At 39.1% G+C, this 23,862-nt stretch overlaps 1 protein-coding gene across 2 annotated transcripts in view; it reads right to left on the bottom strand.

Annotated features, from left to right (window-relative positions):
- KAT6A (lysine acetyltransferase 6A) overlaps window positions 1–23,862 on the bottom strand; it is a 123,887-nt gene that overhangs the window by 56,241 nt on the left and 43,784 nt on the right. For both annotated transcript variants that reach the window (XM_006097057.3, XM_023760851.1), the window contains one exon: window positions 3,953–4,061. In XM_006097057.3, coding sequence (XP_006097119.1) covers window positions 3,953–4,061 — 109 coding nt within the window. The remainder of the gene's footprint in view (window positions 1–3,952; window positions 4,062–23,862) is intronic.

Genomic DNA, 23,862 nt, shown 5'->3' with positions numbered 1-23,862 from the left:
GGGCGCTGCCCCCTGTCACTCACAGAGCAGGGCAAAAAGGGGGGGTGGGGCGCTGCACACTGTCACACACAGAGCAGGGCCGATCAGGGGGTTGGGGCGCCGCACCCTGTCAAACACAGAGCCGCAGGGCGATCAGGGGATTGGGGAGCTCCCCCCTATCAGGCACAGAGCAGGGCTGATCAGGGGGTTGGGGCGCCTTCCCCTGTCACGAACAGAGCAGGGCGGATAGGGAGGTTGTGGCCCCGCCCCGTCACTCACAGAGCCGCAGGGCGATCAGGGGGTTTGGGCGCTGCCCCCTGTCACGCTGATCCCGGTGCCAGGAGCCTCTCTGCTCCGCTGATCCCGGTGCCGGGAGGCATATTACCCTTTTACTATATAGAATAGAGGCCTGGTGCATGGGTGGGGGCCGGCTGGTTTTCCCTGAAGGGTGTCCTGGATCAGGGTGGGGGTCCCCACTGGGGTGCCTGGCCAGTCTGGGTGAGGGGCTGAGGGCCGTTTTCAGGCTGGCGGGTGACTGAAGCTCCCAACTGCTCCTTTTTTTCTTTTCTTTTTTTCTATTCTGGGCCAGCTTTAGCTCTGAGGCCTTGCTGCTGAAAGCAGGTTTCTGGCCTTTACCTTCTGTATTTGATACAATGTTGCGGTCCGGCTGGCTGAAGCCCGGCTGACTGAAAGCCGGTTTCTAGGGTTTTGTTTAGCTTCTATATTTGCAACATAGTTGGTTAGAGTTGCAGCTGAGAGGCCGGCAAGTCAGGCGGGGTACGCTGGAGTCTGCCATCACTGGAGCAAGCAAGCCTCCCTGTTCACTTCAGTGCATGGCTGCCGGCCGCCATCTTGGCTGACAGTTAATTTGCATAAGGATATGCTGATTAGCCAATGGGATGGGTAGCAGTCGTACGCTAATTACCATGTTTTTCTTTTATTAGTGTAGATTATTATTGGTGAGAAAAAGGACTGGTTAAATTATTTTCTCTCCTCTCTTTTCTATTCCTAAATAATAGTCTCTTTCATGAGGTGGTAAGTTTATCATCAAAATATCACAAACATTAAAGGAAAATGGGAGAAGAGGTGTAAAACTTTCATTCATAATCTCATCATCCTAGAATAGCCATTTTCCTATTCTACTTTTCCTTTCTAAACAGGTTAAAAGCACTTTCATGGTTTTAATTGTACGGTATATACTGTTTTTTGTTGTGTTTTTCATTATTTTATTCAAGTAAACTTTATATTTATATTCCTTAAACAGATTACATTCCACCGAGTTGATTTACTATAACCTACCTGGCCATTTCCTTATTGTTAAATACTTAGACTATTACCCTTAATAGTTAGAACACAAAATAAATTATTTCATGTTTATAGATTTTCTCCTTCTTTTAAATTAATAATAAATTCCTGAAAGTGAGTTGGTGAGCAAAATGAAATAATCATATTTTTATAGCTTGAGAGGTAGAAATGTACTGCCAAAACATATTCCAGTCCCTATGATATATATGTCCAGTGCCACCAGCAAGTACAAATGTTTTACCACAATTTCATCAGCTCTAGGTCTGGGCTCTCTAATCTTTCAAGTTTTATTATTATAACAGCTATGAATTGACACTTCACTGCTGCTTTGGTGTGCATTCTTATTATTATTTGGGTAAAACATTTTTTTATATGCTCAACTATTAACTTTCTCTCATATAAACTACCTGTTCATAGACATTGTCCCTTGGACTTTATGCAGCTAGGCTTCAGATATGAGCAAAGTTCTACTAACTGAATGTGTTAGAGTGACTTCTGAAATGCAGAAATGAAGCAAAGACCATCTTCCTCCTCATACTGACTTTTTTAATGATGAGCAAAGTCATAGAAATACCAGTATCTATCTAGTTCCACAGTAGCCTCCCACTTCCACCACTTTCTTCTTTTCCTTCTTCTTCTTTTGGTTAATACTTACCCAAGGATATTTTCCCTTTGATTTTTAGAAAGTAGAAAGGAGTAGGAGACACACAGAGAGCAAAACATTAATATGAAGGAGACATATTGACTGTTTGCCTCCCGCACACATCCCAACCATGGCCAGGGATAGAACCTGCAACCAAGGTAACTGCCCTTGACTGGAATCGAACCCGGGACCCTTCAGTCCACACGCCAACACTCTATCCACTGAGCCAAACCAGCTAGGGCTTCCACCTCTTTCAAATTAAGGCAGATAGAGTGATTCCCTTCGTACGTTAGTTCTGCAATGTTCCAGAAATCAGTCCTTAGAGCCCAGCCTAGAGCTTGCCACTTCAGTCCTTCCAACAATTTCATAAATACCTGATTGCACCAATAAATTCCTTTCCTCTTTAAGTATCTAGTGTTTTTCTGACTTGTGAAATAAATATAAAACATTGAAAAGTAAGCCGATGATCAAAGATAAAGCTGATATACTAAGGCAGTGATGGCGAACCTTTTGAGCTCGGCGTGTCAGCATTTTGAAAAACCCTAACTTAACTCTGGTGCTGTGTCACATATAGAAATTTTTTTATATTTGCAACCATAGTAAAACAAAGACTTATATTTTTGATATTTATTTTATATATTTAAATGCCATTTAACAAAGAAAAATCAACCAAAAAAATGAGTTCGCGTGTCACCTCTGACACGCGTGTCATAGGTTCGCCATCACTGTACTAAGGCCTTCCTACAAAGCCTTAAGTTCTTTTATTTTACTTAAATCTTTATTGTTAAAAGTATTATATAGGTCCTCCTTTTTCCCCCATTAACCTCTTCCAGCCTGCTCCCACCCTTCTCCTTCCTCCTCCCCCCGACCAGGCCCTCACCACCCCACTATCTGTGTCCATGGGTTATGCACATATGAATTAAAGTTTATTGGTGGGATCTCTTCCCACCCACCCTCCCCTGCCTTCCCTCTGAGGTTCAACAGTCTGCTTCTATAGCTCTGGGTCTATTTTTGATCATCAGTTTATCTGGGTTCATTAGATTCCACATGAGTGAGATCATATGATACTTATCTTTCTCCGACTGGCTTATTTCGCTCAGCATAATACTCTCCAGGTCCATCCATGCTGTTGCAAATGGTTAGAGCTCTTTCTTTTTTATTGCCGCATAGTATTTCATTGTGTAAATGTACCATAGTTTTTTAATCCACTCATCTGCTGATGGGCACTTAGGCTGTTTCCAAGTCTTAGTGTTATAAATTGCACTGCTATGAATATAGGGGTGCATATGTTCTTTCTGATGAGTGTTTTAGGTTTCTTACAATATATTCCTAGAAGTGGGATGACTGGGTCAAATGGGAGTTCCATTTTTAATTTACTGAGGAAACTCTATACTGTTTTCCACAGTTGCTGCACCAATCTATCTCCATTCCCACCAGCAGTGTACTAGGATTCCCTTTTCTCCACAACCTCGCCAACACTTGTCGTTGCTTGATTTGTTGATGATTAAGTTCTTCTTTATAACTGATTTTTTTTAGAGAGACAGACAGACAACTATTTGTTGTTCCACTTATTTATTCATTCATCAATTGATTCTTGTATGTGCCCTGTCTAGGGATCATTTTGAAACCACAACCTTGGAGTATTGGAACAATGCTCTAACCAACTGAGCAATCAGGCCAGGACTAGCCTTGTAAGTTCTTAAAATGTAGACCAAGAATATCTCAGATAGCATGTGTTAGAAAAAAACAGAGGGACCCCACCCAGTGTGGCTCAGTGGTTGAGTGTCGTCCCATGTACCAAAAGGTTGCCAGTTCAATTCCCAGTCAGGGCATATGCCCAGGTTGTGGGCTCGATCCCCCAAAGGGGCATGCAGGAGGCAGCTGATCACTGTTTCTCTCTCTCCCTCCCTCCCTAAAAATCAGTAAACTATTCTTTGAAAACTCTAAAAATCAATAAACTATTATTTGGAAGGAAGGAAGGAAGAAAGGAAAGAAGGGAGGGAGGGATAGAAGGGATCCACATACCACTGTTGCCACAGTCAGCACAGGAGATAAGTTCTTCTGGCTTCTTTTCTCGGTTTTGTTCTTTTGTACCAAGACAGAAACTACAGATGGGAATTGGTTCAGCAACTGGCTGTAAAGAAAAGCACAATCATTCAGGCAACAGTACTTTTTCTTAGCATTAATTTAAACACATTAAAATTATACTTTTAAATTCCTATAAAAGCCCGGCCAGTGTGGCTCAGTGGTTGACCATCCACCTATGAATCAGGTCATCACGGTTTGATTCCTGGCCAAGACACATGCCCAGGTTGTGGGGCATGCAGGAGGCAGCCAATCAGTGATTATCTCCCATCATTGATGTTTCGATATCTATCCCCCTTCTTCTCTGAAATCAATAAAAATGTATTTAATGAATGAATAAATAAATCCCTACAAGAAATAGTTACATGTAACTTTAGGACAAATAAACCACTCTCCTAAATCTCTAACAAATTGGTCCTTGTAGTGACAACTTTGGTTCAAAAAAATCATATCCCTATCATGTTGGTCATTTAGGAACTAAATGACACAGTATGGATTAAACAAAGCAAATCCTTCACCTAAGATTAAATAATTCAACTGAACTAAGTGCAAGAAATCATAATATCAGTTCCTTAAAAGGCATGTGTTGTAGAAGAAGAGTGATAATATATATACAATTAACCATTATATAAAGCAGACGACATTAAGTGCTGTAAGAGAGAAACTAGTGTTCTGTATAAATGAGAAAGATAAATTCTAATTGTGGTTTGGAGGAGAAGAGTTGAAAGAGGAAGACAACATGTATCAAGTACAAATACTATGGTACCAGATCTTAAGAAATTTGTCCAAGAACATCTATAATAATAAAAGCGTAATATGCTAATTACACCAGACAACCTTCCAGACGAAGCCGGGGCTGCGAGGGAAGCCCGGGTCCTGGGTGCCTGCTGGTGGCCCGAGGGAAGCCTGGGTCCCAGGTGCCAGAGGGAAGCCAGTGCCAGCAGCCAGGTGAAGGAAGACCTACTCTTCACGAATTTCGTGCATCGGGCCTCTAGTTAGATAATAACTGTTAAAAAAGCAAGTTTAAACCTATGTTCCTCTGTCTACTGCATTGTCCACCTCACCCCAAGGATGGAAAGAAAGGCAATACAGGTAGTATAAACAAGATGAACTCAGGTGTGCAGTCTGCTAAGGCCAGTGCTTAAAGGATATGGTTTCTGTGATAAGCTTAGGGGCATTAGGGTAGGGAACTAGATCACTTTGTGAAGACTGTCACTGAATGTTATGTAAAGTTGGGCTTTATCCTACAGGAAAACTGAACCAAGAGATGATAACTTGTATTTGAGGAAAATATCTTCCTTTTTCTATTCATGAAGCCTGAGGTATAAACCAAGAAAAATAATTCCAGTAGCAGTATCAAAGACATATGGAGGAAAACCAAAATAGTGGTTATAATAGTCTGGTGAAGACAAGATAATCTGAACCAAAAAGTAAATGAAATAGAAAAAAATTGCTACAGACTTAGAAATCAACTACTTGTAAAAGTGACAGAAAAAAAAAATTAAACATGACTAACTTAACTAAAAAGATGGTAATATCTTTCAGTTGAAGGTGTTACAAGCAAACTAATAGTACTCCTCAGCTAAGAAGACTTCATCCAAGAATAGAAACTTGAAGTAAACACTAAAGAAGGCCTAGAGAGAAGGCAGAAGCAGGTTCATGAGGTTTGATCTTTATACTATAACCTCTAAGTACCATGAGATTTTAAGCAGAGGAATAGTATGACAAAGACATAAATTTAGAAAAGTCATTCTATAAAGCAGTTGAAAATGGATTTGAAGGAACAGGATCTATAATCCAGGCCAGGAGTAACGAGAGTTTGTATTAAGGCATTGACAAAAGGAATGCAGAAGAGAGAGAAACAATATTTAAAAGACAGAACTGGCAGGATTTGATGGCTAATTGATTTAGAGTGGGGAGCACAGTAAGAAAGATGGAAGACTTAAACACCATTAAAGATGTTAAAAGGTAAGCCACAGAATGAAAGATACTACAACATATTTAACCAATGGCTTATATTCAGAACATTTAAAGAATTCTTACATATCAAGAAAAAGACAGACAACAATAGAAAAGTAGGCAAAAGACTTCAACTGGTAATTCACAACAGAAAATACATGAATAATATATGTGGCCAATAAAACACAAGAAAAGATGCTCAACCTCTTTAGCCATCAACAAAATAGATATTTAAGAATGGCTAAAATTGTGAAGACTGGCAACAGTAAGTGCTAATAAGAAAGTGGAACAAGAACTCTCCTACATTGCTAACTAGAATATAAATTGAAAAAAACACTCTGAAAACTATGTGACATTATCTACTAGAATTTAACATAGACATACCATATGATCCAGCACTTCCACTCCTATCTACCCAAATGAAGTGAATACACATGAATAATAAAACATATACAAAAATGATCAGAGCAGCATTATTCATAACAAAATTTACTCAAAACTTAGCCAAATAGCTAGCAATGGTTGCACACATAAATTGTGCTATATCCATACAGTAAAATATTAAACAGTAATGAAAATAAATTACAACCAATAACATGGAATGAATGGAAGAACGGACACAAAAGAATATACAGCCCTAACCGGTTTGGCTCAGTGGATAGAGCATTGGCCTGTGGACTAAAGGGTCCCAGGTTTGATTCCGGTCAAGGACATGTACCTTGGTTGCGGGCACATCCCCAGTAGGGAGTGTGCAGGAGGCAGCTGATCTATGTTTCTCTCTCATCGATGTTTCTAACTCTCTATCCCTCTCCCTTCCTCTCTGTAAAAAATCAATAAAATATATTTTTTTAAAAAAAGAATATACAGGGGTGGGCAAAAGTAGGTTTATGGTTGTTTGTATGGAAAATAACACAATAATTAACAAATACTATAAGAATAAACTCTGTGTTTCATGTACTCACAACTATAAATCTACTTTTGCACAACTGTATACTGTATCATACTGTTTACATACATAAAGTTCAAAAACAGTTCTATGTTGTTGTATGTCAGGACAGTGGTTATACCTTTAGGGAGAAAAGTAATAGGTAGTGCTTTAGAAAAAGGCTTACTGAGCCCTAGCGTTGGCCTGGGGACTGAAGGGTCCCGGGGTCGATTCCAGTCAAGGTCACATGCCCGGGTTGTGGGCTCAATCCTCCATAGGGGGCGTGCAGGAGGCAGCCGATCAGTGATTCTCTCTCATCACTGATGTTTCCATCTCTCTCTTCCTCTCTGAAATCAGTAAAAATAAAAATAAAATAAAATAAAAGGCTTAATGAGGTCTGGTAATGTTCTTTTTCTTGACCTGGATGGTGGTTTCATATATGTTAATTATGTAATAATTAAGTTATAGGCTTACAATCTGTGTACTGTCATGTATGTATATTTTAGTTAGAAAGTTCAATTTAAATTAATGAACATTTTAGTGTAGGACTGCGGTACCTTTGGAATATTCTAGAAGAAATACCAATGATGACTGAGACATTGCAGTTTGGAACTTAGGATAGAGAGTAAACTATAGATAGATTTAAAAGACATCAACATGCAGGTGAGTTATCACCCAGTGAAAAGGTGGAGTGGGTAGAACATGGTAAACAGTAAGGAGAAGGGAGTGGAGAAGTGAGATGAAGTCTGAAATAGAGGAATAGCAACATTTAGAAACATCAGAGAAAAAGAAAAAGGACCACTGTAAGAGAAGACAGATCAAGAGAAGTGATAACACAATTTCAAGAAGCAGAAAGCAATCAACAATATTGGAAAGATAAAGTATCTAGTGGATTCTACAATTGAGAAATAGTTGGAGAACTCACTACAAGAGCACATTTTCAGTGACAGAGTAAGAACTAAAGTCATACTACCATACTACCATAAAGGGATAGAGGCCAAACAGGAGAAAGCAAAAAAAGAAATGGCAAAGAGTTTTGATGTGTTTGAGGTATTTAAGGTGAGAAAGATTTAACCTATTTAAAATATGGAAGAGAAGACTCAACCTGGTCAAAGATTCAAGAAACAAGAAATAACAGGAACATATTATATAGTAAGGTTTAGAGCTGCACCGTTCAATATGGTAGGCACTATAAAATGGGATGAAATTAAAAATAAAATAGAGTTAAATTAATTCCTCAGCCACATTAGCTACATTTCAAGTGCTCAATAGTCATATATGGCTAGTGGCTATGGTATTAGACACACAAATACAGAACAATTCCATCATTGCAGAAAGGTCTACTGGATAACACTGGTTTAGAGTAGATGAGCTTGTCTTTTCAATTATTTTTTAGGGATAATTTTTAAATTAAATTTATTGAAGTGACATCTTATATAATAAAGAGCTAATATGCTAATTAGACTGAACAGCCAAACGACCGTCCAGACGACATTCCGGACAACTGTCCCAATGACCTTCCAGATGAAGCCGGAGCTGCGAGGGCTGGCTGGGGCTATGAGGGGCTGCGAGGGCTGGATGGGGCTGCGAGGGCCGAGTCCCTTGCACGAATTTCATGCACCGGGCCTCTAGTTGATTAATAAAAATAATATAGGTTGCAAGTGTACATTTCTATGATACATGCTCTTCATATAGTTTTATGTTCCCACCACTCAAAGTAAAATCATCTTCCATCACCATATATTTGACTCCCTTTACCTTCTACTACCCCCGACACATACCCCTTTTCAAAGAGGATGAATTTTAAAGTATAAGGGACTAGCCTTAGTAGTATAGTGATATAGAATTATCTGTAAATGGGAAAAGTTGATAGTGCTAATTTTTGGTAGCCTCATTATTTCTGGAAAGTAGGAAGTAAAATCACCAGCTAAAAGTGGGGCAGGAATTGGTTAGATACAGCATGAGAAAGTGATAGCTGATTAAGAAAATTGTGAGGTGAGATTGGCTAGGTCCAAGAACAGAGTTAACGAAAACCATGGTGATCCTATCAAAATGGAAAATGAATACACATTCTTCAGGCAAGATAGAATCAGAAAAGTATGTATTAACATGGAGAATAAATTCAAAACACGAGAGAAAAATTGATGAAGTCCCTGCAAAACTGCCTCCATCTTTTCACTAAAATAGAAGGCAATGTCACTTGCTTAAAGAGAAGTAGATAAGTATGGGTTTGGGCATCTACAGAGAGCAGAACAAATCTGGAAATCTCTATGTGGAAGGTGGTAGGGAAACAATTAGTGATGGGAAATAAAACTGTCATTCAACCATAACAATAAAAACAAAATCAGAAAGAATCAATTTGTAGCATTTCCAATCAAAATGTTTATACAAGTTTTCTTAACACCTCTGAAGCCTTTGACTGACAAAATAACCAGAGAACTGTAGACTGCCAAGATAAACCACAGAGTGAGGTCCACTAGAATGCAAATGCAAAGATTTCTAATGGTTGGCCACAAAGTTGAGGACATCATAAGCAGAAGGAGCTGACACACTGAAAGTATAAGGAGTTAAGATACCATAGAGCCCTGGCCAGTGTGGCTAAGTTGTTAAGAGTGTCAGCTAGCGCACAGAAGGGTCTCGGGTTCAATTTCTAGTCAAGGGCACATACCTGGGTTGCAGGTTCGATCCCCAGCCCCTGGTCCGAGCATATGCGAGACACAACCAATCAATGTGTCTCTCTCTTTCACATCTGTGTGTGTGTGTGTCTGTCTGTCTCTCCCTTCCTTCCTCCCTTCCTCCCTTCCAGTCTCTCTCAAAATCAATGGGGGGAAAAAAATCTTCCAATGAAGTTTAACAAAACAACCAAAAAGAAGGTCACATCATTCTTCTTTAGAGTTAAATACAAAATATCTATAAAGCATTATAAACTTAAAAACTTTATTTCAGCCCTACATGGTATTGCTCAGTGGGTAGGACATCATCCCATGCACCAAAAGGTTGCTGGTTCGATTCCAGGTCAGGGGACATGCCTGGGCTGTGGGCTCAATCCCTGGTAGGGGGCATGCAAAGAGGCAGCCCATGGATGTTTCTCTCTCTCTTTCTCTTCCTCTCCCTCTCTCTCTCTCTCTCTAAAAAAAAATCTTTGGGGGGGAGGGGAACTTAGGTTCAACTATAATTACTAAACCTATTTTTTAAATCAAGTGGTATACCACAAAAGGAAAATATTATATGATTTCACTTATATGAGATACCTAGAGTAGTTAAATTCATATAGACAGAAAGTAGATTAGAGGTTACTAGAAGCTGGCAGGAAAAGGGGAGAATGGGGAGTTATTGTTTAAAAAGTACAGACTTTTAATATTAAAAGCAGCAAGAGAAAAACAGTTAGTTACCTACAAGGGAGTGCCCATACGACTGTCAGCTGATTTCTCAACAGAAACTATGCAGGCCAGAAGGGAGTGGCAAGAAATATTCAAAGTGACGAATAGCAAAGACCTACAACCAAGATTACTCTACCCAGCAAAGCTATCACTTAGAATTGGAGGTCAGATAAAGAGCTTCACAGACAAGAAAAAGCTAAAGGAGTTCATCACCACCAAACCAGTATTATATGAAATGCTGAAGGGTATTCTTTAAGAAGAGGAAGAAGAAAAAGATAAAAATTATGAACAAAGTGACAACAAATACATATCTATCAACAAGTGAATCTAAAAATCAAGTGAATATAAAAACTGATGAATAGAATAAACTGGTGAATATAATAGAAGCAGGGGCATAGAAAGGGAGTAGACTGACAATTCTCGGGGGGGAAGGGTTTGGGGGGTGGGAAGAGACTGGACAAACAACGTACACCTATGGACGAGGACAGTGGGGGGAAGGTAAGGGCATAAGGTGGGGTGGGAACTGGGTGGAGGGGAGATAGGGGGGAAAAAAGGAACTGTAATAATCTGAACAATAAAGATTTATTTAAAAAATAAAAAAAGTACAAGCTTTGAGCCCCGCTGGCATGGTCAGAGGTTGAACATCGACCTATGAACCAGGAGGTTACAGTTCAATTCCTGGTCAGGGCATATGCCCCAGGTGTGTGTGGGGGTGTGTGTTTGGGGGGGTGGGTACAGAAAGCAGCAATCAATGATTCTCTCTCATCACTGATGTTTCTACTTCTCTCTCCCTTTTCCTTCCTCTCTGAAATCAATAAAAATATATTTTTAATATATTTTTACATAATAAGGGGCAGGATAACAAAACCTTGCAGTTAAATTTAACTGCAAATTAACTTTCTTCAACTTGAAACAAATACTTTTCAGCTGAGATATCATTTATTAGTTGATAATACCTACTGCTAAAGTACTAAAATATATATTAAAAAGCTAAAAGAATGGCTTTATTATGTAGAATAAATAACAAAAAGGATAAAGAGGTAAGTCTTAGCTTAGTAAAATGGAAAACTGAAGTATTCTTAGTCATGGCATAGTGAAGGAAACCAAAATGGTGCTCAGTGACTGAACATGGGGAAAACAAATATTGCTAGATTTTCAAAATACTATCCAAAGCATAAAAAGTCTGGCAAATATTACTGTTTGGTAAGCACTGTAATATAACAAAAATTAAAAATAAGTACTCACATTTTCAAAGCATTTATAAATGTCAGTAAATATGAAAAAAATCTACACAAAATAATTAGAAAACAAATACTATTCCCATTATCCACTTACCCAAAAACTCAAAAGTAAGCCTTTTGAGAGAATATTTGCACCATTAGGTTACTTCTAATATTATAAGGGAAACAAACTGGCACACAGAGTTCACTTTAGGAAACTAATACTTTGGTTGAGAAAGGTAACAAAATACACTGTTCTCTTCAAGTCAGGCAAACCCTCCTCTCAGTTTTACCCAGTTTTTCATTCCTTCACTATTAATGGCCTTGAGTGAACTCATGCTCCTCTCAAATCCTTTCCGACAATTTAGAATTCAACTCTTCTTTATCTTTTCAAGAAAGACAGCACTAGAGAATCAGAAATCACCCTAGACCTCTTAATTTCACTTCATATGTCTTGCACATATATTGAAATTAATATACAACAAAATCATGCTTAGCTTCAAATAGGTTTATTAGTAACTGGCTTAAAGCCTCTCCTCCAAAGTTCAATGATCTTCAGGGGAAGTGTAGTTGGGTAGGATTTAATCTCCTTAAATTCGTCGGCTTCCATATACTATCAAGCAATCTATGGCTCCTTACTAAATACATTTTTAGAATAATCTTTTCCTCAAAAGTATACAATTATAAGATATATAATAATAAAACAACATGAATTGCCTGGAAAATAATTCATTTTCCATTATTTATAATCTACAATAAGGTAACCTTGTATAATTTTAATCAGTTCCAACAAAACCCATTAGCCATTACAAAGCCTTAATAGGATTACTAAATTGAATTCAATTTTATTATGATGAGTTCATTCAATGACTTCTACAATTAGATACAATAACAAGATTATTGGTGAAAGTAAGTTAATGTTATAATTAGATCAGTAATGATCAATTTCAATTTACATTTTTACTATGCATATAGATTACTATAAATTTAGATGAAAAAGCAATCATCTGTCAAGATACTATAACAATTTTCTATTTCCTAATCAGAGGTGACATCAAAAATGATAGTATGCACATTAGCTGAATTTAAATTCTATACTAAGACTGCACAGTTAACTTTCTTTCACATATTCATCAGTTATTTGAAAGCTCCACTTTCTGTTTATCAGTGACATACAATTTTCTTCATTCATCTAATTATGATACTGCCAAGTTATTACTGTCTCTTTTTTCACTTGTGGTCCTTTCCTTTCTTTTATATACTTACTAGAGGCCCAGTGCACAAATTTATGCACACTGAAAGAAAATTAATTACGAGAAATATTTTAGAGGCCAGGGAGGGACCACAGGAGGTTGGCTCCAGGCCATGTCTGGCCCATCTTGCCCAGTCCCGATAGAATGGACCCCAGCAGCAAGCTAACCTGCCGGTCGGAGAGTCTGCCCCCTGGTGGTCAGTGCGCATCATAGCAACTGGTCAAGCGGTCAACCGAATGGTGGACTGATCGGTTGCCCACTTAGCATATTACGCTTTTATATACATAGATGGCTCTCCCCTATTACCACATGCAATCTTCTCCAGTCTCTAATTATTTTTTCTATACATTCCTATCGGATTAATACCCCTAAAATATTATGTTCTTTTATCCAGTTACTTGCCTGACTCAAAACTTACACAACATATACCAACTGCCAACTCCTATAGGCTATTCTTCAATTCCCTCCACCATTTACCAAACTGCTTTTCTCACACCATCTTCCTCTACTCCCAACCTACTCACTTGTCTTCAGAGATCATACTTCATGCTCTTTCCTTAGTTATTTACCCCAACCCTCAAAGAGTCCTTTGTATCCCTGTCTCAGCTCAGCAGAGTTTAAGAAACTGGATTCTGCCACTTATGGCATCACTTTGGCCAAATTACTGAACCTCTTTGATGTGAAACAGTACAACATACCTACTTTCCAAGTTCTCGTGAAGATATGATGGGATAAAGTTATGGGATGGTAACTCAAAAGAGGCACCTATAAATGCTATTTCCTATATCTCTTTTCAAAACTATTCTTCAAAGCTTATTTTGGTTAAGTGACCAACTGACACTTTTCTTTCTTTTTTAAAATATATTTTTATTGATTTCAAAGAGGAGGGCAGAAGGAGAGAGAGAAACATCAATGATGAGAGAGAATCACTGATCGGCTACCTCCTGCATGCCCCACACTGGGGATCGAGACCACACCTGGGCATATGCCCTGACCAGGAATTGAACAGTGACCTCCTGGTTCATAGGTCGACGCTCAAACACTGAGCCATACCGGCTGGGCCAAATGTCACGTTCAAGTCAGGGTAAGTTTTTGTTTTAACATCCAAAATAAAAAGCAAGGTGATTAAAATTTTCTGTAGACTAATAGATTTTCTATATATGATATTTACATTATTGCATTTAGATTCATACCGTTGTTTTGTACACACATATTTACCACACTGCACATTACCCACTTAAAACAATTTTTTGTGGTACTTGAGTACAAGAGCATTAGAAAAATAATCTTTTCTATGCTAAAAATACCAGGTGGGGCCAAAGTAGGTTTACAGTTGTGAGTACGGGAAAGTTTATTCTTGTATTATTATTTATTAATTAGTGTTTTATTTTCCATATGAACAACTGTAAACCTACTTTGGCCCCACTTTGTATATAAAGTGATGGTTCTGAAGGAGCAAGATATTCAACAAGACTTTCATGTTCATTACTTTTATTTTTAAATATATTTTATTGATTTTTTACAGAGAGGAAGGGAGAGGGATAGAGTGTTAGAAACATCGATGAAAGAGAAACATCGATCAGCTGCCTCCTGCACACTCCCCACTGGGGATGCGCCCGCAACCAAGGTACATGCCCTTGACTGGAATCGAACCTGGAACCCTTCAGTCCGCAGGCTGACACTCTATCCACTGAGCCAAACCAGTCAGGGCTTCATTACTTTTTTAAGAGATTGTAATTGTGGGCATTATTCTGCCCATGGTTTAAAGCAGTGCTTCTCAACCTTCCTAATGCCGTGACCCTTTAATACAGTTCCTCATGTTGTGGTGACCCCCAACCATAAAATTATTTTTGTTGCTACTTCATAACTGTAATTTTGCTGCTGTTATGAATCATAATGTAAATATCTGATATGCAGGATATATTTTCATTGTTACAAATTGAACATAATTAAAGCATAGTGACTCATCTCAAAAACAATATGTAATTATATATGTGTTTTCCGATGGTCTTAGGCGACCCCTGTGAAAGGGTTGTTCGACCCCCAAAGGGATCGCGACCCACAGGCTGAGAACTGCTGGTTTAAAGTAACACTTGAACAAAGTGGCAAACAGCATCATTTTCCTCAAGACCTACCAAAATAATAACTAACACATATCTAATAGAAGGTATGATGTTCGAAACTGGAAGGGATCTTTATAAAAACACTAGTAGCCCGGTGCACAAAATTCGTGCACATTAAAAGGGAATTAATTAGCAGAAATATTTTAATATTGCTATTTGCCCTTTCTCTATAATAGAAGTGTGAAGATGAAAGGAAATTAGTAAAATGTAGATGAAAATAATATATAAATGTATTAATAAACAGCAACAAAAGGATATAACAGCAACAGAGGCATGATATAAAAATGACAAAAACATGATATGAAAACAACAGTGATACAAATAATGACTGATAAAGTGATTCAACTTATTCTAATATCTCCCTGTACACCACATTAAAAGTGAAAACACTTTCAGAGTGCTTGACTAATTTCCCTTGTGATGAAGTATTTAGAACTTTAACTGTAATGTCACATGCTCTTCAAACTCGAGAGAAAGCAACATATAACTGACCATGTGCGAAAACCGGTTCAGGTAGGAATATTCCTACTCTGTTTAGAGTTTGTCCTTGTGATTTATTAATAATCATCGCAAATGCTGGCATCACGGGAAACTGCCGTCGAATTAATTTAAATGGGAGGCCAGTGTCAGACGGGGACAAATCAATTCTTGGAATCAGAACAACCTCTCCCTCTGCAGATCCTGTTACTACTTCAGCTTCAATAATGTTAGGTCATAATCTTTTGATAATAAATCTGGTACCATTACAAAGACCCCATTTACTATTAAGATTTCTCAATAGCATGATGATTGCACCACTTTCAATTTTAATTTATGACACAGCATTCCCGAAGAATACTATTAAGAAATTCGATGGCAAAATTTTCCTTTTCAGCATCATCTGTTGAATCAATGGAATCATCACTCAAATATGTGTGAAAATCTCCATCAAGTATATCCAAAATGTCTTCATTTAATTTTTTTTTTTTTTTTCAAAATCACATGATTTTATTATTGCTAAAATGCAAACTGTTGATTATTAATTTTATGTCACCTCCACTAGGCCACAGAGTACCCAGACATCTCTTCATTTAATTTTTGAACATGCTCATTTTTTTGGACAAAGAATTGTATGTTTAGATATATTTTTAATATTAGCTATAGATATACTATTTCCAAAGGTAGCTTCAATAATAGATCCATTACAAATCATTTCACAGGGGATTTCAATAATATACATTCCTAAATGAAAACTGCTATCAAGTTTGCCATCTCCAAGTTTTACTAACTATTCACTATAAGCAGAGTCCTCTGATCTCATATTTGTTGTAAGAGACAACTTTCTGAAACATCCCCAAACACTGCAGTACTTTAAACTCGTTTGTACTATGGCCGATCCCATAGCATGCAGTACAATACTGAGACATTGTTGAAAATCCCCTCCAAGAACTTTCCCACCAAATACAACATTCAAATTCATAATTTCTCTTAGTAATCTGTCTATGGCGTTTATAGCATGACTGGATGCTATGATGCATTCATCAATAATGAGAAGTTGGGCTTTTTAATAGTTTTAGCAACTTCACTGTTTATATCGAGTCTAGAAATTGAAGTTTCATTTAATGAAATTGGTCATTTATATTGGGAATGAAAGGTTTTTCCACCGAGAAGTAAATTTGCAGCAATTCCTGTAGACGCTGTGGGTAAAACAGTACCACCACAACCTCTAATATAATGTATTAAAACATTATTGTGGGGAGCTGCTACAGTGTTTTGGACAGGTTCAAGCCTTGGACTTATGAGAGGGCACAGTCCTCTCATTGCCACATGCAAGTCCCAACTTGGAGGGCAGGGCCCTCCCAGCACAATTATAGCCAACAGCTATAGTTGTAAGCTTGAACCTATGGTCCAAACACATGGCTCCACGTGCCTGAGTGATGTAGGCTTGATAGAGTTCAGGTGCATGTAGTTGAATAGGATTGAAACCCAGGAGAATGTTGTAAATATCTTGGTCATGTCCTTACTTTGCCTCGTGGCATCTGCTATAAAATAAAGACACGGCTGTGGGCATGGTCGCTGTCTCTCAGAGAAGCAGCGTCCCACCGAAACCCAGCTTTCATTCTCTTGTCTGTCTTTTCTAAGCCTTTCAGCCGCCCCCACTCAGGTTCACCCTTGGCCCTGCTGGTGCGGCACACTTTATAAAGACATGCCTCCACACTCCAAGGGCGGGTTCCTGCCTCAAACCTCGCCCTTACTGGAAACAGCTTGGGGAAACAGCTCGAGGGAGGGTGCAGCCGTTTCCAAGACAACCCCTGCAGGACTGACTTCCTTCTGGTTGGTCGTGCTTCAGGTTGTGATGTTACACCCAGGGTTTTTAAATAAGTAGATTATAGTCCTAGTCGGTGTTGCTCAGTGGTTAGAGTGTCGACCCACCCACTGAAGGGTCTCGGGTTGGAATCCTGATCAAGGGTATGTGCCTGGGTTGCAGGGTCAATCCCCGGCCCCAGTCAGGATGCCTCACATCGATGTTCCCCCCTCCCCTTATCTCTCTCTCTCTCTCTCTCTGTCTCTCTTCCCCCTCCCTTCCTCCCTCTCAAACATCAATGGGAAAACTATCCTTGGGTGAGGATTAACAAAAAAATAAATATAATAAATAAATATAAATAAAAACCATTATGTATTCATTTTACTAAAGATAAAAATCCTTGTGAAAGACTATATATGACTAACAAAGTGATTAAAGTTATTCAAAGTCAGATATTCTGACTGTAAGACCAATACTCAAAACAGCTTCAACTTAATCACTCAATGAAATAAAAAAAAAAATTTGCAATTTACACATACTTTATTTACTTGATTAAAAGCCTTCTTATGGTACATGCAATGTTTTACACAGTTGATCTCAACTTTGTTCACACTGGCTTCAGGGAGTTGTATTTGGGTTTCTATGCTCGAGACTCTGCTCAATTGCTGCTGTTGCCATTGGTTTGTTTTCTTTCAGGATCAAGGTAGGTACTTTCATATAAAATCTTTTCTTTCATTCCTTCTCTGGCAATTCTTTCCTGGATTCTTAGGTTGGCAAAATTATACCTACAATGGAATCAGCATCCTAAAGTCACCAAGATAAATTCTCCTACTCCAACATCACATGATCTTCCAATTCTACTGGGTTAATAAAAATGTCAAAGGCCAGCCACAACAAGAGCCTAATGAACCATATAATACCAAGTCCTGTGCACTGGGACTACTAACCTATGAAAAGCCTAACAGTATTATTTAAAAAAAACAAACAAACATGAAAATAATCAATTCTATCCTAGAAATGTCTATCTGCAATGCTGATCAACAATTAAAAATCAGTACTTCTCTAAGTTGTCTTCAAAGTCCTCTGAGAAATTGTCCCTCTTCCTGAAGAATAGAAAGATTTTTTTAAAAAGCAATGTAATAATTTTAAGTAGTTACCAGTACCTTATCTGCTCTACACTAACCTGATACTGCCCAGAACACCCATGTGGACATGCACACACGCACATACACCTTCAGTGGATATTACATCAAATTAAAATTTTTGCCCTGGTCAATGTGGCGCAATCGTTGGAGCATCATCCATGTAGCGAAGGGTCTTGGGTTCGATTCCCAGTCAGTCAGGGCCCTTGTAAGAGGCAACCAATCTGCTGTTTCTCACACTGATGTTTCTCTACCTCTCATCAATGAAAATCATATCCTCAGGTGAGGATTTACAAAAAAAATTCTTTCAAACTTAAATATATTTCATCTTCAATATTACCTCCGTAACAGTAAAAATAAAGCCTTGGGTGTTTAACAAGTGTAAAGCCTGAAGACAGTAGCTTTTCAAAAGAAAAGATAGTGTAATGAGAGTGGAGAACATAGTGACGTAATACTCAAGAAGGAAAGCCCTGACAAGTGCAACACACAATGAGAGATCAGGAAAGCTAGGCTGAAGCAGCCAGCTTGGTTTCATGCTGCAAATTTTGGCAGGCATTCAATTCCTTCTGATGTTTTCCTAGCTGCACATTTATCTATGTAATGTCACCAGATCTGGGGAGAGAGCGAGGTTGAGAGGAGGGGGAAGAGGAAAAAAACTGTTTTACAGGCTGCCAGCCCCTCAGCTTATGCTGTTACTATACAAAGCCAATGTACTGCACAGATCCAAATGCTGCAAGCAACCACACACCTGCACACGCACATAAATGCACGCACGCACACATAAGAACAACTGCAAAAAAGGGAAGTGCCTTTGGAAAGAAGAAAGCCTATAATTAAAGTCTTGATTCACAAGCAAAGATTCCCTTCTGAAATCTATTTCAATTCTTGGGCAAATGGGAGAAAAGGAAGGATGTTTCCTAATCTTATGGGGAAACAACTACTATTCCACAAAAAAGCCTGAGCTGGTCTAGTCCATGCCAACTACAGCATATGCTACCACAGAAATAAACCAATATTATTTCTGAGAAGCAAAAGTATCCTATCAAATAACAATCACCTTATACCCGTAAATACCTAATGTACACTTTGCCAATAACTATAGTGAATAAAAAGGTACTTTAAGAAACAGTTCAGTGTCATCTTGCTTGTACATAGGAATGTTTACTATTCTTAGCACTCCTATAAGTGTGTGTGTACACAATAGTAATACTGAAACCAAAACTGTAACGAGAATATAAAAGTAGAGGTCAAAAATAGCTCATAAAAACAGGACTATTAGGTTCTATAAATGGACACTCTAACCCCATAATTCATTGTATAAGTTATTACTACCAAAGGTAACACATAAAAATAACTGAGCAATTATTTAACCTGAGAAACCAGTCACCCTATTCCAATCTAAAACCAAAAAGCTTTCTCAAGATAAAAATGCTGTATCTCCAAAAACTGCATATACTCTGACCCTAAGAATGTGTCATAAGAAACAAACAGGAAATATCAGAGTTATAACTTTGCTCTACACTGACACAGTTTATACATACAAAATAGAGTAGCTTCAACCAAAACTAGTGCTTATGACTTCCTTCAGATTAAATTTAACAATTAATCAGGTAAGGAGATAGCTTGATAGAAGGATATCCAAGTTCTCTAGCCCTGGTTCTCCAAGTATGGGCAAGTAACTTCATCTGTCATGATTCTTTATTTATAAAATAAAAATATTTGACATGACTATCTCAAAGTCTCTTTCAGTTCTTAATTTCTAAAATTATAGGTATTTTAAATACAAAACAGGATTTCCTACTTTCAAGGAGCTCATAATTTAGTTATAGGTCATCATAATGGGTAATCATAAATGAATTAACAAATCATGTAAGACAGTGACTAGTCCAGAGTAGTTACTCAACAAGTATGTAAACTATGCTTAATGAGACACTAAACTTTAAGGGCTTAGAAAATAAAGGAGAGTTGAAGTTGAAACAACTTCAAAACAGCAAAGATTTCTGCTGGGACTAGGAGGTTCACTAGGATTTTAATTTTTTAACTTCATAACCCCAATCAATTAATTCAAATTCCATGTAATCATTGCCCTCATTCTATGGATAAGGAAAAAGATATTAAGCATTAAAGCTTAAATTATATTAAGCATTAACAACATAAAACACACATTTGTAAATTTTTTATGACTTAGCCCAAAATATCCCTCAGTCTAGTATGATTGATTTGTACGTAGCCAGCCAGACTTAATAAAAGATTAAGCTAAGTGTGAACATGACAAGCTTGATCAATAGGAGTAAATCACAAAGCTCCTCTCATTAAGATAATCTAAAGTTAACATTTCTAACTTCAAAACCCTAAAGCCAAATAACAAAAACAAAACCTGTTCTCAAGTGGTATTTTCTCTAATACTGTTCTTAAAAACAATGCTGTTTAATAGAACTTTCTGTGATGATGAAAATTTTCTGCATCTGTGCTAATACAGTTACCACTGAGGCTACTAGGTACTTGAAATATGGCTACCATTTTAATTTTAATTTAAATAGCTGCATGTGGTTAACAGCAACTATATTGGTACAATTCTAGAAAGTCTGTATGGAGGGAAAAATTTAAAAACTGATGAATAGTTTTAAAGTTATAGAATAAAGCAATATAAAAAGTGAATACAGCAATGTCTATATAGCAACTTTTTACCTAGAAAAACAATCCTATATAATAAAGTGGTAATATGCAAATTGACCATCACTCCAACACACAAGATGGCCGCCCCCATGAGGACACAAAATGGACACCACAAGATGGCCAGCAGGGGAGGGCAGTTGGGGGCGACCAGGCCGGCAGGAGAGGGCAGTTAGAGGTAACCAGGCCGGCAGGAGAACAGTTAGGCGTCGATCAGGCTGGCAGGGGAGTGGTTAGGGGGTGATCAGGCTGGCTGGAAGAAGCGGTTAGCGGCAATCAGGCAGGCATGCAGGCGAGCAGTTGGGAGCCAACAGTCCTGGATTGTGAGAGGGATGTCCGACTGCCCGTTTAGGCCCGATCCCACCAGGATCCCTCGAGGGGATGCCATTGGGCATCCCTCAAGGGGTCCCAGATTGGAGAGAGTGCAGGTTGGGCTGAGGGACACACACATCCCCTGCACGAATTTCGTGCACCGGGCCTCTAGTTTTTAATATAAACTCTACAGTGTATTATGTGCAGTACCCTTTGCAAGGCTAGTTACCAAGTGCCTCACATCCTTCATCTTTAGTATAATTCTCTCAGGGTTGGTTGCTGAAAATACAGCTAGTTACTGGTTCTCTTTCTTCCTCCATAACATGAAGATAACAGTAACTAGACCTGTCTGACGTGATTAAATAAAATAAAATGGAAAAGATAAAGTACTCTGAATTAAAACATAAAAAGGTGGCTCTGGCTGGGTAGCTCTGTTGGTTAGAGTGTTGTCCCAATACACCAAGGTTGCAGGTTTGATCCCTGGTGAGGGCACATACAAGAATCAACCAATGAATGCATAAATAGGTGGAACAACAAATCGATGTTTCTCTCTCTCTCAAAAAAATTGCTTTATATAAAAATAAAATTTCAGAAAACTATTTTTAATGCTATCATTTCAGGAAATGTCACAGTAACCATGATTCTCACTGAACAATTATATAATGTATATTCTAGGTCCATATAACCTAACAAGGGAGCAAAAAATTTTTTTAAAGAAAATGCATAACAAAAGTATCTTCATGGAAAAGATAACATGAGGTCGCCCTAAGATGACTGTGTGTGTATTTTACATTCTTCACAAAGCTTTTAATAATGTCTTTTACATTTTTCCACAAAACATTCAATATTAGTTGCATCCTTTGTCCAAAGAACAAACGTCTTAATTTTTTTAAAAGTACATATTTACCTAACAAAAATTAAAAACCCAATACTGGAGTGATAAGTTTATCTTCATAGAATCAGTTTTACTGCATACTGTCATAGGTATTAATCTCAATTATAATGCTACTAGAAGTCCGGTGCAAAAAATTTGTGCACTCGGGGGGGTGGTCCCTCAGCCCAGGCTGCACCCTCTCGCAGTCTGGGAGCCCTCAGGGGATGTCCGACTGATGGCTTAGGCCAGTGATTGCAAATCTCTTCATGCAACAGGCCTCTAGTCTATATAATAAAAGCCTAAGCAACCATTATGGCAGAACGACCAGAATGACAGGTCGCTATGATGTGCACTGACCACCAGGGGGCAGATGCTCAACGCAGGAGCTTCCCCCTGGTGGTCAGTGCGCTCCTACAAGGGGAGCCCGCTCAGCCAGAAGCCGGGCTCACAGCTGGCAAGCGCAGCGGCGATGGCAGGAGCCTCTTCCGCCTCCACAGCACCAGTAAGGAGCAGCAAACAGGTGGGCAGTAAGGAGCAAATGGTCCCGGACTGCAAGAGAGCGCAGGCCGGGCTGAGAGGACCCCCCACCCCCCACCCAGTGCATGAATTTCACGCACCAGGCCTCTAATGTATAATAAAAATAATTATAGCAAATGCTATTATTACTAGCACCCACCTCTAAATTGCCTTCCACTCCCTGCTGTGTGCTCCTCATTCCACCTCACACCCCTTAAAAAAGTATCTTAAAGCCCATCTTTCCAAACTACTCACAAATGTGTACTACAACTATCTATAGGACAAAGTGGCAAGAGAGTGTGAACTTAATCTGAGAAAATTCTTCAACAGTGCAAAACACTCTCAGTAACTTTTTATTAAAAGTAGGCCAGAAGCTTACAGATCAGACAACCCATGTATTCTTTGAGTGAACAGTATAGCAAAGCACAGTAGTACCTTTCTACGGGAAAATAAAAGAGAATTAGGTTCAGATTCTAGGATTTCAACCTTATCTGTTAGGCAATTATCCTATACTAGAGGCTCGATGCATGAAATTCATGCACGGGTAGGGTCCCTAGGTCTGCCCAGCGATCAGGGCTGATCGAGGCCTTCTGGCTGCCAGCAGGGCCTTCCTTCCAGCTACCAGCCAGGGCCTCACTTCTCCAGCTGCCAGCTGCCGGCTGGGGCCTTCCTTTGTTTCGCGCCACCCCCTGGTGGTCAGCGCACATCATAGCAAGCGATAGAACTCCCGGTCTCCTGGCGGAACTCCTGTGGGGACACTTTGCATATTAGCCTTTTATATGTATCCTATATAATAAAAGGGTAATATGCAAATTGACCCTAACAGCAGCATGACTGGGAATGACTGGTCACTATGACACACACTGACCACCAGGGGGCAGACGCTCAATGCAGGAGCTGCCCTCTGGTGGTCAGGGCACTCCCACAGGGGGACACAGGGGGAGCTCTGCTCAGCCACAAGCCAGGCTGATGGCTGCCAGTACAGTGGTGGTGGTGGGAGCCTCTCCTGCCTCCTCAGCAGCGCTAAGGATGTCTGACTGCAGCTTAGGCCTTCTCCCCGCTGGCAAGTGGGCATCCCCCGAGGGCTGCCGGGCTGCCAGAGGGATGTCTGACTGCCAGCTTAGGCCCAATCCCCAAGGGAGTGGGCCTAAGCCAGCAGGTGGTTATCCCCCAAGGGGTCCCAGACTGC

Source organism: Myotis lucifugus, unplaced genomic scaffold (assembly GCF_000147115.1).
Source record: "Myotis lucifugus unplaced genomic scaffold, Myoluc2.0 scaffold_194, whole genome shotgun sequence".
Classification (NCBI taxonomy): domain Eukaryota; kingdom Metazoa; phylum Chordata; class Mammalia; order Chiroptera; family Vespertilionidae; genus Myotis; species Myotis lucifugus.
The sequence above is the reverse complement of the archived record's forward strand: the minus strand, read 5'-3'. Positions and strand labels throughout refer to the sequence as shown.